This window comes from Doryrhamphus excisus, chromosome 7, assembly GCF_030265055.1.
Source record: "Doryrhamphus excisus isolate RoL2022-K1 chromosome 7, RoL_Dexc_1.0, whole genome shotgun sequence".
NCBI classification, from domain to species: domain Eukaryota; kingdom Metazoa; phylum Chordata; class Actinopteri; order Syngnathiformes; family Syngnathidae; genus Doryrhamphus; species Doryrhamphus excisus.
This window is the reverse complement of record NC_080472.1, coordinates 19,467,158-19,481,674: the sequence shown is the minus strand read 5'-3', so window position 1 is coordinate 19,481,674 and position 14,517 is coordinate 19,467,158. Positions and strand designations below refer to the sequence as shown.

Sequence of the window (14,517 nt, the reverse complement as noted above, 5' to 3'; positions counted from 1 at the left end):
TTCCTTCTTTACACTGTACACTTCCGGCCAGCATGAGGCGCACATTGAGCTGCGCCTGGCACGTATTCTGTCGCCTACACAGGTTTCTCAAGCGAGTCTCATGTTTACAGACCAAAAATTTGCCCGTGTTTTTGTAACCACCGAGGACAACCCGCAGTCGAATACCCGCTGATGTATATAACTGTAGATGTTAGCTTTAGCGTCCTCTTGTTATTAAATCATCCCGACCAACAGCGGCGTCGTGAACCGTGTAATTTAATTCTCCGTCGAGCAAAATGTGTGCCTCCTATCTCCTCTGTGCACAAAGCAAATAGAAGCAGCCTGTGTGAAATGCATTGTCTTAATTATTTGAAAATGTTGCTGGCCTGCTTCGCCGCCTGCTCGTGTTTACTTCTGATGACTCATTTTGAAATGACTTCCTCTGTCCTGATCACAGACAATTTGGCACCATCTTCTCCTCGCCTTCCACAGACGGTGACAAATAAGCTCTATCATAGTGAGGGGGACGTATATTGTCTTGTTTATGTTGTGAAAGAAATATTGTAAAGGGACGCCTGTGCTTGTTTAGCTGTGATACGGCCAATGACGAGGATGGCAGCAGCACAATGGAATGCGCCATCTTTGAGGAGACCAGGCTAGTCCATTGGAGTCGGTCCAGGCTATCCCCATTGGAGTCGGTTGGACCAGGCTATCCCCATTGGATTCGGGTGGTCCAGGCTAGCCACATTGGAGTCGGTCCAGGCTAGCTCCATTAGAGTCGGTCGGACCAGGCTAGCCCCATTGGAGTCGGTCCAGGCTAGTTCATTGGAGTCGGTCCAGGCTAGCCCCATTGGAGTTAGTCCAGGCTAGCCCATTGGAGTCGGTCGGACCAGGCTAGTCCAATTGGAATCGGTCCAGGCCAGCCCCATTGGAGTTGGTCCAGGGTCAGTCGGTCCAGGCTAGCCCCATTGGAGTCGGTCCAGGCTAGCCCCGTTGGAGTCGGTCCAGGCTAGCCCCATTGGAGTTAGTCCAGGCTAGCCCATTGGAGTCGGTCGGACCAGGCCAGCCCCATTGGAGTCGGTCCAGGGTCAGTCGGTCCAGGCCAGCCTCATTGGAGTCGGTCCAGGGTCAGTCGGTCCAGGCTAGCCCCATTGGAGTCGGTCCAGGTTAGCCCCATTGGGACACATCATTATTAAGAGTAACTCTAGCATACTATCGAAATATTAAAGAAAAAATGTTAATATGACAAAAAAAATTTATAGATGGGAATAATATTATGGGAATAAAGTCATAATTTCACATAATGAAAAAATTTTTTTTTAAGACATAGCATTATGAGAAAACAAACAAAACAACATAAAAATTAGGTTTGGGCATAAAAATCCCCAAATTGTGTGAATAAAATGTGAGAAAAATTGTATTATTGTGTTATTGTATTACCAAAACTAAATTTGCAAGACCAAAGTTGAAATAGTGGGTAATTTAAGAAAAACAACAGGAAAAAAACAAGAAAAAAAGTTATACGTGAATTATACAAGAATAAATTCGTAATATTGTGAGTAAAAATCATATAAGTATATTAAAATAGATTTGAAATATTAGGAAAAATGTGAAAAACTGTAAACTTGGTTTGGGAAAATTTTACAAGTATAAATACTATTATTACGGTATTTTCTTGTATTATTTTATTCTAGAGATTGTTTATTTAATTGTACTCATATTTTGGTAACTATTATTATTATTATTGATTATTATTGATGTCAGAAAAAGTGAGGAGTCGTTGAGCCGGCTCTCTGAGAAGAAAAACTTTTCGTCAAGAGGAGACGACGTTTGGCGGCAAGCAGCAATTTATTCAAGGGCGTCAACTTGGCTGCCAAGTAAGAAAACAAACAAGCCAAGTATGAAGTACGACGGCTCACCTGCCGGATACTCGACAGCGACGACTGTAAGCTGCGCTAACACTTGACGACAGATAAAAGTTAATTCTTTCCTGGGAGAGACGCACACGGAAGACAGAAAGAAGTCTAAGAGGATATTCCGTGAATGGGCGACTGTCAGCTTGTGTTGTGCAGCAATCCTCTTATACCTCCAAATTTCAATTAGGGTCGGGAAGCGCTCCGCTGGGGTGCGCTCCGCTCATTGTGGAGGTGAACATGGGTTGGGGGGGATTTGTCACCGCGGTGACAAGTCAGCTCCACCTGCATTATGATTTTTTATTTTTTTTTTAAAGAAAGATTTTTCCCTTTTCCTCGACTGCTTCCGCCTGCCGCGTTCGACGCCACTCCAGTGCTCAGCCGGCGGTGTTGCAATTGGGTTTGTTCCACCCAGCTGAAACTTTTGGCTTGGCGGCGCGTTGACAACCTCAATTACGCCGCGCCTCACTCTCTCCAACTGACTTCCTGTAATTACAACAACGCACATTTTCACGGTTTGCTTTCACTTCATTTGCCCACGACCGTCACTCTCACCCTTACAATGTGGAAAACGCTTGTCAAAGATTGTCTTTTTGACGGGAGCGCTCTGCTCTTTTTAGGAACCATCAACACGAGTCAGTCATGCTCTGTGAGAGTACTGCTGTTTGTAGGAACCTGATGCAAAAGTCCTAGTCATAGTTCCTTTTAGGAACCTGCTACATAAACACTAAGCAAAGATTGTCTATGAGAGGAGTGCTGTTTTTAGGAACCTGCCGCAAAAGTGCTAGTCATAGTTCCTTTTAGGAACCTGCCACAAAAGTAATAGTCTTAAATCCTCTAAGACAGGAGAGCTGTTTTTAGGAACCTGCTACTTAAACACAAGGCAAAGATTCTCTATTACAGAACTGCAGTTTTTAGGAACCTGCCGCAAAAGTGCTGGTCATAGATCCTCTCTGAGAGGAGTGCTGTTTTTAGGAACCTGCTACTTAAACACAAGGCAAAGATTCTCCTGTCTTGGTGGATTTAAGACTTTTACTTTTGTGTTGCAGGTTCCTAAAAACAGCAGTTCTGTAGAGCTGTAGATCCTCTCTGAGAGGAGTGCTGTTTTTAGGAACCTGCTACTTAAACACGAAACAAAGATTCTCTATTACAGAACTGCTGTTTTTAGGAACCTGCCACAAAAGTAATAGTCTGAAATCCTCTAAGACAGAAGAGCTGTTTTTAGGAACCTGCTACTTAAACACAAGGCAACGATTCGCCTGTCTTAGAAGACTATTACTTTTGTGGCGGGTTTCTAAAAACAGCTCTCCTGTCTTAGAGGATCTAAGACTATTCCTTTTGTGGCAGGTTCCTAAAAACAGCAGTTGTGTAATAGATAAACTTTGCCTTGTGTTTAAGTGGCAGATTCCTAAAAAACAGCTCTACAGAACTACTGTTTTTAAAAACGAGGCTGGACTTAAGTGGCAGATTCCTAAAAACAGCTGTACAGAACTACTGTTTTTAAAAACAGTAGTTCTGTAGAGCTGTTTTTAGGAACCACCTACTTAAACACGAGGCAATGATTCTCTACTACAGAACAGCTGTTTTTAGGAATTTGCCACAAAAGTAATAGTCTTGAATCCTCTAAGACAGGAGAGCTGTTTTTGGGAATGTGCCACAAAAAGGCTTATCAAAGATTCTCTATGACGGGAGTGTTGTTTTTACAAACCAGGCTGCAAAATTACAAGTCTTAGATCCTCTGTGAGAAGAGTGCTGTTTTTATTAACCTGCGACTTAAACAATAGGTAAAGATTGTCAGATATTTTTAAGAATCTGCTGCAAAAAGACTTTTCAAAGATCCTCTATATGACAGGAGCTCTGTTTTTAAGCACCTGCTGCATAAATGCAAGTCAAAATCTTCTATGACAGGAGCATCGTCTTTGAGAACCTACTCAAAATCGCAAGTCAAAGATTGTCAATATGACAGGAGGTGCGGGTTAGGCGATATTACCTGTAGAAATGTGACTTTTAGTATGAGTGATGGTGAGAAAGGTAAAGTCACCCCTCCGTTGTTTGATGCAACACAAAAGCAGCATTGGCATAAACCTTCTTTTTCTTCTACGCTAGCATGTTCATCCTCAGTCAATCCCACTCCTGTCTCGGTATTTCACCACGAGTACTGCCTCCGACTAACCAAAAAGCGTCCTTCTCATCCTCTCACCTTACACCACCCCTCCATCCCCTCGCTCGCGGTCCCTGCTTCCCAGCTGGCTTTCATCCTCCCCAGGTTAGATTACTGCAAAGCACTGCCTGTCTGCCAGCATTCCTCAAAGCTTTTCATCTCTGCTCCCATTCATCTGGAATGGGGATGGGGGGGTGTGGGGGGGTTTCTGCGGCCTTTCCGGGGCTGATGGGAAATATCCCCGCTGCTCCATCGCTGCCCACTCAAGCAGTCCCGTGCATAGGATGATGTGTACACACCAGTAAGCGTATAGTCTAAACACACGCGACGGAGCGACGCTACACAACGTAACACGAGGCTAACACATTTTTACCCAGCGAGAAGATTACGAAAGCGGCTGTCTGCCATGTTTCCCACAGACGTGTTTGTCCAAACAGTGAAAGCCGGATCATCTGCGGCAGCATCCAAACATGAAGATTCCCAGTGTGTGTTTGTGTGTGTGTGTATATCTGTGTGAGAATTACACTTCAGCAAACTTCCCAAGTTTGAGCACAACAATCACTTCTACTCTAACGTGTGCAGGTTTACGGTATCGGTGGGTGTCCGGTTTTTGTACATGCGTAGGAAACTGGGCTCCATTTCTGTTGTTATTGCTCTCTGTGAATCAACACATGCCTTTAGGCGGGGGGGTTTACCGCAGCCGCTCCTCTTGTTTTTCCCATTTCCTCGCTTCTCTGCCTCTGCTTCGTGTCCCTCTTGCGGCGTGCCGGTCATGCAATTTTGCTCCTCAGTAGGGGGAAACCACTCCTAATAGCAGAAAGCCGGTATGTTTAATAAAAAAAAAATCAAGGGACATGAGGACAGAAACGAAAAAGAAAAATGCTTTTGCAGCGGCAGGCGACATGGGAGTACACACACACACACACACACACACACACACCGAGCGCAGGAATCCACACCTGCTTATCTCTGAGGAATTGGCTGCGAGGGCTTCTCTTTTTAATTGGAAACTTTGGAGGCGACCTCATAAATCACCGCAAGTTGAAAAATAAAATATAAAATAAATCACCACCACGTGAAAGCTAGGCTTCTGTGCATGCGTGTGCCAGCAAACGTGCACGAGCGGCGGAGCACTGTATGGAACACACGCTGGTGATGGACGTATCCATACATTGATAGTCACATGATTTGATTGATACTTGATCAATAAAGTATGGATATTCATAATAAATATATTCATAATAACATTCATAATAATATTCATAATAATATTCATAATAATATTATTAATAATATTAATAATAATCATAATCATAATATTCATAATAATAAATGAAAGATGACTTATACATCTTTTAGGGTAATATGTACATGTACATGCAGGCTTTGGTGCAAAAAGGTTTGCCAGAGGTCTCCATGGCGGCACACACGAGTTGCACCACGTATCTGAATATAGTGCACTCTGCTGGGCCATGCTAGGTGGCTCCCTCCGCTCTATACTCTGGTTCTCTTGACCTCCATGGCGGCACACCAGAGTTGGACCGCGTGTCCGAAAATAGTGCACTCTGCTGGGCCACGTAAGGTGGCTCCCTCCGCTCTATACTCTGGTTCTCCTGACCTCCATGGCAGCACACTAGACTTGGACCAGGTGTCCGAATATAGTGCACTTTGCTGGGCCACGCTAGGTGGCTGACCTCCACTCTATACTCTGGTTCTCTTGACCTCCATCGCGGCACACCAGACTTGCACAGGTGTCCGAATATAGTGCACTCTGCTGGGCCACGCTAGGTGGCTCCCTCCACTCTATACTCTGGTTCTCTTGACCTCCATGGCGACACACCGGCTGCTCGGACTACGTGTCCGAATATAGTGCACTCTGCTGGGCCACGCTAGGTTTTTTCTACCGCTTATCCTCACGAGGGTCGCGGGGGTGCTGGAGCCTATCTCAGCTGTCTTCGGGCAAGAGGCGGGGTACACCCTGGACTGGTGGCCAGCCAGCCAATCACAGGGCACATATAGTCAAACAACCATTCACACTCACATTCATACCTATGGACAATTTGGAGTCACCAATTAACCTAGCATGTTTTTGGAATGTGGGAGGAAACCGGAGTACCCGGAGAAAACCCACGCATGCACGGGAAGAACATGCAAACTCCACACAGAGATTGTGGAATCGAACTCGGATCTTTTAGCTGTGAGGCCTGTGTGCTAACCACTCGTACACAGTGCAAAATGCAAAGAATGACAAAAAGTCATTGGTGTTGTAACTACAGTATCGGCCATGACACCTACACACACCGACCACGATGTTCCAGCTTACCAAAATAGTCAACAATTAAAGTTAAGATTCAATGTTATCTCTGCTACAGATGTACCTAATGTTATGTCTTGTGAGGGTACAGCGTGCCGCCCGTGCATGTGTAGAATGTCAAATATTTGCTTTGTACCCAAGCTTGGACACAGGGTTATAAATTGGTGTACAAAGGTCACTGGGGTTGTGTGACATTTGTGTGTGTGTGTGCTGCGTTCACGGGTCTGGAAAGTGTGCGGTAACAGGATCCAGGCTGATGTCTGCTCTTCCCCGTCTGGGCTCGCCATCTATTATTCACACACTCGCTGCCATTCACCGTTATATCTCATTGTTTACTAAACTTTCTGCTGGTTTTGCGGTATTTTTCTTTGAGCGTGTGTGCATCCTTATCTCCGAGGGAGTCACTCACAGACCTCAGTGAGCTACACTGCCGTGCTGGTAAACAAGCTGGAAATTAGTATTGACCACACAGAAGAAGCCAGACTGATAAGCAGGAAGAGACAGACAGAGACTACATGGGGATTTTTTTTTTTTTTTTTTTTTTTGGGAGGGGGGGTTCAAAGTCATGGCCTCACCTTGATGTCAATAGTTCATTATCAGGACTCGTCTTCTTCAGCATCCTGTCTGAATTTGCTGCTGATTGATGCTCTGATGAAGATAGACTTGTCGCTATCACACACAGCTTGGAGGGGGTGGGGTAAAGGGGGGGGGGGGGGTCTCGGGGTATGTTTAGGACGCTGATCAAAGTCCATCAGCAGGCTACATCAGAAGAGCTCTGATTCACACGAGATTCCCATCCAGGTCATCATGGGTCAGGAATCCCAGTCTCCAAGGGGTCGGGATGTTCACCCCCCCCCCCCCCCCATCTTACCGTTGTTGCGTTCACGGGCAGCACATTGTTTTCTTTGACATTTTTTAGTCTGCTTTGTGTTGAGATTGTTGCTGGAAAGTTGGAGAATGTGAACGTTGCATCTTCCAAGCCAGTAACTCACATTTTGACATATTTATTACTTGTCTTCTGTACGTACCGTATCTCATGACTCAGCATTTTTATTATATTTATATCCATCTCCTCGAGGGACACGAGCGTAGAAAAGAATATATACTACAGAACAAAAATAAAAGCAACACTCAATTGACAATTAGTTAAAACTGTTGCGCAATCAGGGGCTGCACGGCGGTCGAGGGGATAGTAAACATATACTGGCATACAAGATGTACACTGACTACTCTCAAGCATATTTGAGCACCTCGTACTTTGATACGTGACAAAAATAAAATAATTTTTTTTAATAAAAAAACTATATATAAAAAAATACAAAATAAAATTTACATAAATATTGATGATAATAAAAATTTAAATAAATAAAAAAACATTATGTCATTGTATGCTCATATCATCTCATACTTTGATACGTGACAAAAAATTTTTAAAAAATGAAATAAAAAAAACTATATATAAAAAAAATACAAAAAAATATAAAATAAAATACAAAATAACAATTTATATAAATATTAATATTAAGAAAAATTTAAATAAATAAAAAAACATGATGTCATTGTATGGTCATATCATCTCGTACTTCAGTACATGACAAAAATAAAATTAATTTGTTTTTTGATAAAAAAAACTATATACAAAAAATAAAAAAATACAAAATAAAAATAAAATACAAAATAAAAATTGATATGAATATTAATATTATTAAAAATTAAAATTAAAAAAACATTATGTCATTGTATGGTCATATCATCTCGTAATAAAAAATAAAAATGAAAAATAAAAAAATCTTAAACTATATTATGAAAGCAGGAAGTGAACAAATGTAACAGTTACTGATTGTAAAAGTACCAGATGGAGGGGTAGGATTTAATAAGCTGTGCTTCTTCCTACTCCTTTTGGACATGTGGAACTGTGAACTGATTATGTGATGCATTCAATTGTAATCTGATGCATGTTCAAATGAAATAAAACCATTTCTATATTTATGTCTAAGTCCCTTATACTGTAGCGAGTAGACTATCTGTACGCTGCCATGACTCAATCCTTAGACTGCTGATTCTCAACACAATGTTGCTGATTTGCTGCCGGTTAGACTCCAGGGAGGGTGAACATGTTGACTTGTTTAATGGCCCCCCAAAGCCTTTTAACTTGCACACAGTGGCCCCGGCGGCCACAAAAAAATATATAATAGCTTGTGCGCGCCGTTCTCGGAGCACGGCCACCAGGTTGCCGCACTAATAGAGACGCACTTGCTGCCTCAAATTAGGCCCTGCACCCTCCTCCGTGGAGTCCTTGAGGCCCAGGCGGGGGCTAGCCGCTGCAAACCGTGACTCTTACCGGGGGTAAAGAAGAGACGAAATAATTGGCTTGAAAAGAAAAATGTGAATATCAGTTTTTTCCCAGGCGGGTTGGATATTTGTCAGCACCAAATGAGGCTCCTCAAGGGGGGAGGGGGGGGGGGGGGGGGCGCTACCTGTCGCCTGTAACATCCTGCTGTGACTCTAATGAGATAGTAAAATAGGAATAGTATGGAAAGAGACAGACACTGGAAAGTGATGAAATTGTGTGGATTGCTTTGAAAGTAAAGGAATTAATTCCTGTACTTCCCGTTCTTCCCGTCCAACAATGCTTTTATGAGCTGGGAAGCATGAAAACGCCAGGAAAACATGCCAAAGTTTGCATTTGGCACAATGAAACATATCGATTTTGTTCGGAAAAGAGTCCACACGAGGCGACGAGACGACGGTCTACGTAGTGGTTAGTGCACAGACCTCACAGCTAGGAGACCAGGGTTCGATTCCAACCTCGGGCATCTCTGTGTGGAGTTTGCATGTTCTCCCCGTGCATGCGTGGGTTTTCTCCGGGTACTCCGGTTTCCTCCCACATTCCAAAAAACATGCTAGGTTAATTAGCGACTCCAAATTGTCCATAGGTATGAATGTGAGTGTGAATGGTTGTTTGTCTATATGTGCCCTGTGATTGGCTGGCCACCAGTCCAGGGTGGTAATGAATGAAGCCCGCACGTTCATTCATTCATTCATTCATTCATTCATTTTCTACTGCTTTTTCCTCACAAGGGTCACGGGGGTGCTGGAGCCTATCCCGGCTGTCTTTGGGCGAGAGGCGGGGTACACCCTGGACTGGTGGCCAGCCAATCACAGGGCACATATAGACAAACAACCATTCACACTCACATTTGGAGTCGCCAATTAACCTAGCATGTTTTTGGAATGTGGGAGGAAACCGGAGTACCCGGAGAAAACCCACGCATGCACGGGGAGAACATGCAAACTCCACACAGAGATGGGCCGAGGGTGGAATTGAACCCTGGTCTCCTAGCTTCGAGGTCTGCGCACTAACCGCTTGGCCACCGTGCCGCCCATTCCTGCACGTGATTCAGTCAAAACCAGAGTAGGACCGCGTTCCCGACGCTCCCAGGCAGCAATAGCAGGGAGACCTGCCACTCACCCTTCTGAAGACGAGGATGGGGGGCGGGGGGGGGGGGGTAGGAACGAGTGAAGAAGCCTCCAGACACTTGTCCCCTTTCACGTCCGACACCGTCATCCCTCGGAGCCACATCTCCCCACATCTCGTCTCAGCAGGATGGTGGTGGATAAGGTTAGATAAGCGAGCCTTTAATGCCATGGCGGTCAGTCAGCGAGCCGGGTGGTGCCCCTACGGCGCTTTCACACGCGGTGTCACATCCCCCAAAATGACAGGTGATGGACACCTGTGTCGGAAAACATAAGTTGCCTCCCAATTTAAATTGTTTTTTTTTTTTTTTCTCCACCTCTTTCCGGCGGCCCGGTCTAAATAAGACCAAGAGCCATAAAGGTCATGTTTTCCAGCTTCGGCAATGCTGCAGTGACATTTCCGTGATATTGGAAAAACATGGGAGGGAAACATTCATTAACTTCCTGCTGTGTGGAAGACAGGAAACAGACACAGTCAAGCTTTTTACCACCATGTTTAAAATTGGAAGAAACTACATTGGACATTAGGCACACGGTGGCACGGTGGCAACACAGTCCAGGTCTAAGCTCCAGTATACCATAGCGACGTAAAACATAGATGGACATTCATGCGCTAATACCTTCATATTAACGACCAATCATGCAAGCATCTTCCCTGAAGCTAACACGTAATCGTTCCAGAAATGACTGACATTGATCCCGGGATTTTTCAGGGAAGCAGGACACATTTTGGCAATCAGACATCCTCCCATTGTATCGCTGTCGGAATGAATAGAAAGGCGTGAAGAGACACCGTTGTGGCTTCCCGTCACAGCCGGTGTTCCTTTTGATTGACAGGCTGCGTTCAGGTTGACAAAGACGCACGGAACAGTGGCTGGTTGTTTTGGTGAGGAAGGGGGAGGGGCTACTGTACGATGATGCTGCCAAAAGCAGCTGATATCAGGATGTTGGTTGCTGTTGGGATTCATCAAAGTAATGCGACTTATGTACGTATGTTAATACGTATGTTTTTTTCTACCTAATTATGCATTTTTACCTTTGTGCGACTTATACTCCAGTATGACTTATGTATGTTTTTTTCTGCCTAATTATGCATTTTTGGCATTGTGCGACTTATACTCCAGTGTGACTTATGTATTTTTTTTTCTACCTAATTATGCATTTTTGGCCTTGTCGGACTTATACTCCAGTGCGACTTATGTATGTTATTTTCTACCTAATTATGCATTTTTGGTCTTGTCGGACTTATACTCCAGTGTGACTTATGTATGTATTTTTTTTTACCTAATTATGCAGTTTTGGCCTTGCGCGACTTATACTCCAATGCGACTTACATATGTTTTTTTCTACCTAATTGTGCATTGTTGGCCTTGTGCGACTTATACTCCAGTGCAACTTATGTATGATTTTATTTCTACCTAATTATGCATTTTTGGCCTTGTGCAACTTATACTCCAGTGTGACTTATGTATGTTTTTTTCTACCTAATTATGCATTTTTGGCCTTGTGTGACTTATACTCCAGTGCGACTTATGTATGTTTTTTTCTACCTAATTATACATTTTTGTGCGACTTATGTATGTTTTTTTCTACCTAATTATGCTTTTTTGGCCTTGTGCGACTTATACTCCGGTAAACTTCGGTAGTTCAACCCCAGCTTTTATAGGCTTAATTTTTCTGCAGGCTTCAGTGTTTCCCACAGGACTGCAATCTATTTGTGGTGTGGGGTTGGGTCTCATAATGTGGGGGGGAGATAAAAGTGAGCAGCCTGTGACGTAGGAGCCCACAGCAGTACGAGCAATTTGTGTTTTCATGCAAGCCTGTAAAAAGATAGGTCAAAGTTCCTGGAGGTCACTAGACCAGACCAGGGGCCTCATCTATAAAAATGTGTATGTAATATCCGTTCGTCCGGACAAAAATATTCAACCCCATAAAAAGCAGCCTATGCTCACATTCATATAACTCTGCGTCACGTTACACCCTTTCCACGCTTCCACTTCACCATAGAAGTTCAACGCAAAGTGACTCATGAATCCTTGATCGCATCGGGATCACAGCTGCTGGGAAGACAACAGGATCGCCGTTAGCACTGGAAACAATGCAGAAAGTTGACTTATATTACATGATATTATTATGTATTGTTTATATTATAGTATCGAACAAAAAGGCTTTTGTGTTTCACATGTGGATGTGTTCATACCAGGGTTAGCGTATAGTATATCGCTCCATGTTCGCCTCATCGAATTCACATCCCAATGCTCCAGTTATTGTTTGGTTTCCCAGTCTTGCAAGCGGAGCCTGTGGCAAATTGATTCCATGCAAGTGCGCTTAGTTTGCAATGTGTTCCTTTTTTTTCCGCTGCCAAATTGTGCAACACAGCTAGAGTGCAGTCCTGTGGCTTTCACACCGGAATGGCTTCCCCTCTTCTTCTCTATCACGCCTTCTGCTTGCCGCAGAGAGGGAGATGAAACAGACATTTTTATTTGTTTCATTAAAAAAAAAAAAACGACCATCTGCACAAGTGCGGATCAGTATGCCACGCATTCTGCACTTTAAATAATTCCAGTCTTGGAAAAATCCTATTGTTTTTTTTTTGTTGTTATACTCATTGCCACTGGGGGGGGGGGGGGGGGGGGGGGTAAAGTTGACATCTAACGCACATACCCCTCCCGATGCCAATGTTTGTGTTTGTGTGAAACGTTACTAGGCGTGCAGATCTCTCACCTTCCCGCCGCAAGATGAAGTCGGTATTGGCGGCCCCTATTGTGTCGCGCTAATGTGATAGCGGAGATTAGCATTGTAATCCATTTAGCATAGAAGCGGCTAATCCCCTTCATTGGCGCTGAAAAGGAATCAGATAATGCCGGCTACCACCGCGGCGGCTGCCTTTATGGCTTTGAGGCGCTAACTTAAGGATATATTCGTAATTATGACGGTGGCGACACCCAAAACCGCTGACTGAGAGCGTGTAATTAATCATAACGGGACTCACCCGTCGTCGCCGCCATCTGCTTCCCATCCAATTATCTTTGCTCTTTACCTGTGAAGCCCACAGCGCTGAGGAGCGCGTTTAACCAGGCTCTGCTTCACACAACTATCGCGCACGAGTGCTGAAAGTTAATCGAGTGTCCGAAAAGTTCGAAAAACTCCAAGTCGTCAATCCCCGACAAATCCACAGAAAGACTCAATCCTTCAGACAAACCTCTGTTGTTGTCAAGTTGCCGCAACCGTGGTTCCTAATGTCTTACGTTCTGTTTTTCTTCCCCCCAGATACGAGTGGACGGCTCCTCGAGGGCGCTGCAGTACGAGACGGTACAGGTGGTGGAAAGCGGACCCATCCTGCGCGATATGGCCTTCTCTTCCGACCACCACTACCTCTACGTCATGTCTGAGACCCAGGTTGGACACATGCACACATGTGCACGAATGCTGCTTCCTCAGCAAGGAACATTTGATGACAATATATTACAAATATACTTCAGAGTAGTTGCTGTAGGCAGACGTTATTTTCTAAGAGCAAGAGAATTGCCGACAGTCAAGTATTAGGGTGCATGAGTGCTGCCGGCACTGGGCGAACATGAATCCCAGCACTGAAATATCGTTACTTGCGACACCCGAGTCATTTGAGACATGTTTTTCTGAACGTACATCACCACTGCGACATAGCTGGCAACACCTCACAGTTGGTGGAATTCACTTCTTTCTGCCGGCAGCACTCATGCAGCCCCAGAAAGCGGACCCATCCTGCACGACATGGCCTTCTCTTCCGACCACCACTACCTCTACGTCATGTCTGAGACCCAGGTTGGACACATGCGCACGAATGCTGCTTTCTCAGCAAGGAACATTTGATGACAATATACTACTAATATACTTTAGAGCAGTTGCTGTAGGCAGCCGTTATCGATACTTCCGACACCCGAGAGAATTGCCGACAGTCAAGTATGGGGATGTCAGGGTGCATGAGTGCTGCCGGCACTGGGCGAACATGAATCCCAGCACTGAAATATCGATACTTGCGACACCCGAGTCATTTGAGACATGTTTTTCTGAATTCACTTCTTTCTGCCGACAGTCAAGTTTCAGGGTGCATGAGTGCTGTCGGCATTGGGCGAACATGAATCCCAGCACTGAAATATCGATACTTGCGACACCCGAGTCATTTGAGACATGTTTTTCTGAATTCACTTCTTTCTGCCGACAGTCAAGTTTCAGGGTGCATGAGTGCTGTCGGCATTGGGCGAACATGAATCCCAGCACTGAAATATCGATACTTGCGACACCCGAGTCATTTGAGACATGTTTTTCTGAATTCACTTCTTTCTGCCGACAGTCAAGTTTCAGGGTGCATGAGTGCTGCCGGCACTGGGCGAACATGAATCCCAGCATGCACTGTGACTGAAATATCGATACTTCCGACACCCGAGTCATTTGAGACATGTTTTTCTGAACGTACGTCACCACTGCGACATAGCTGGCAACACCTCACAGTTGTTGGAATTCACTTCTTTCTGTCGACAGTCAAGTATCAGGGTGCACGAGTGCTGCCGGCACTGGGCGAACATGAATCCCAGCATGTACTCTGACTGAAATATCGATACTTCCGACACCCGAGTCATTTGAGACATGTTTTTCTGAACGTACATCACCAATGCGACATAGCTGGCAACACC

The 14,517-nt window shown here is 44.6% G+C and overlaps 1 protein-coding gene across 2 annotated transcripts in view; it reads left to right on the top strand.

Moving 5' to 3' along the window:
* Positions 1–14,517, top strand: part of plxna4 (plexin A4) — a 171,808-nt gene that overhangs the window by 106,042 nt on the left and 51,249 nt on the right. For both annotated transcript variants that reach the window (XM_058078395.1, XM_058078396.1), the window contains exon 4: positions 13,115–13,243. In XM_058078395.1, the coding sequence (XP_057934378.1) occupies positions 13,115–13,243 (129 nt within the window). The remainder of the gene's footprint in view (positions 1–13,114; positions 13,244–14,517) is intronic.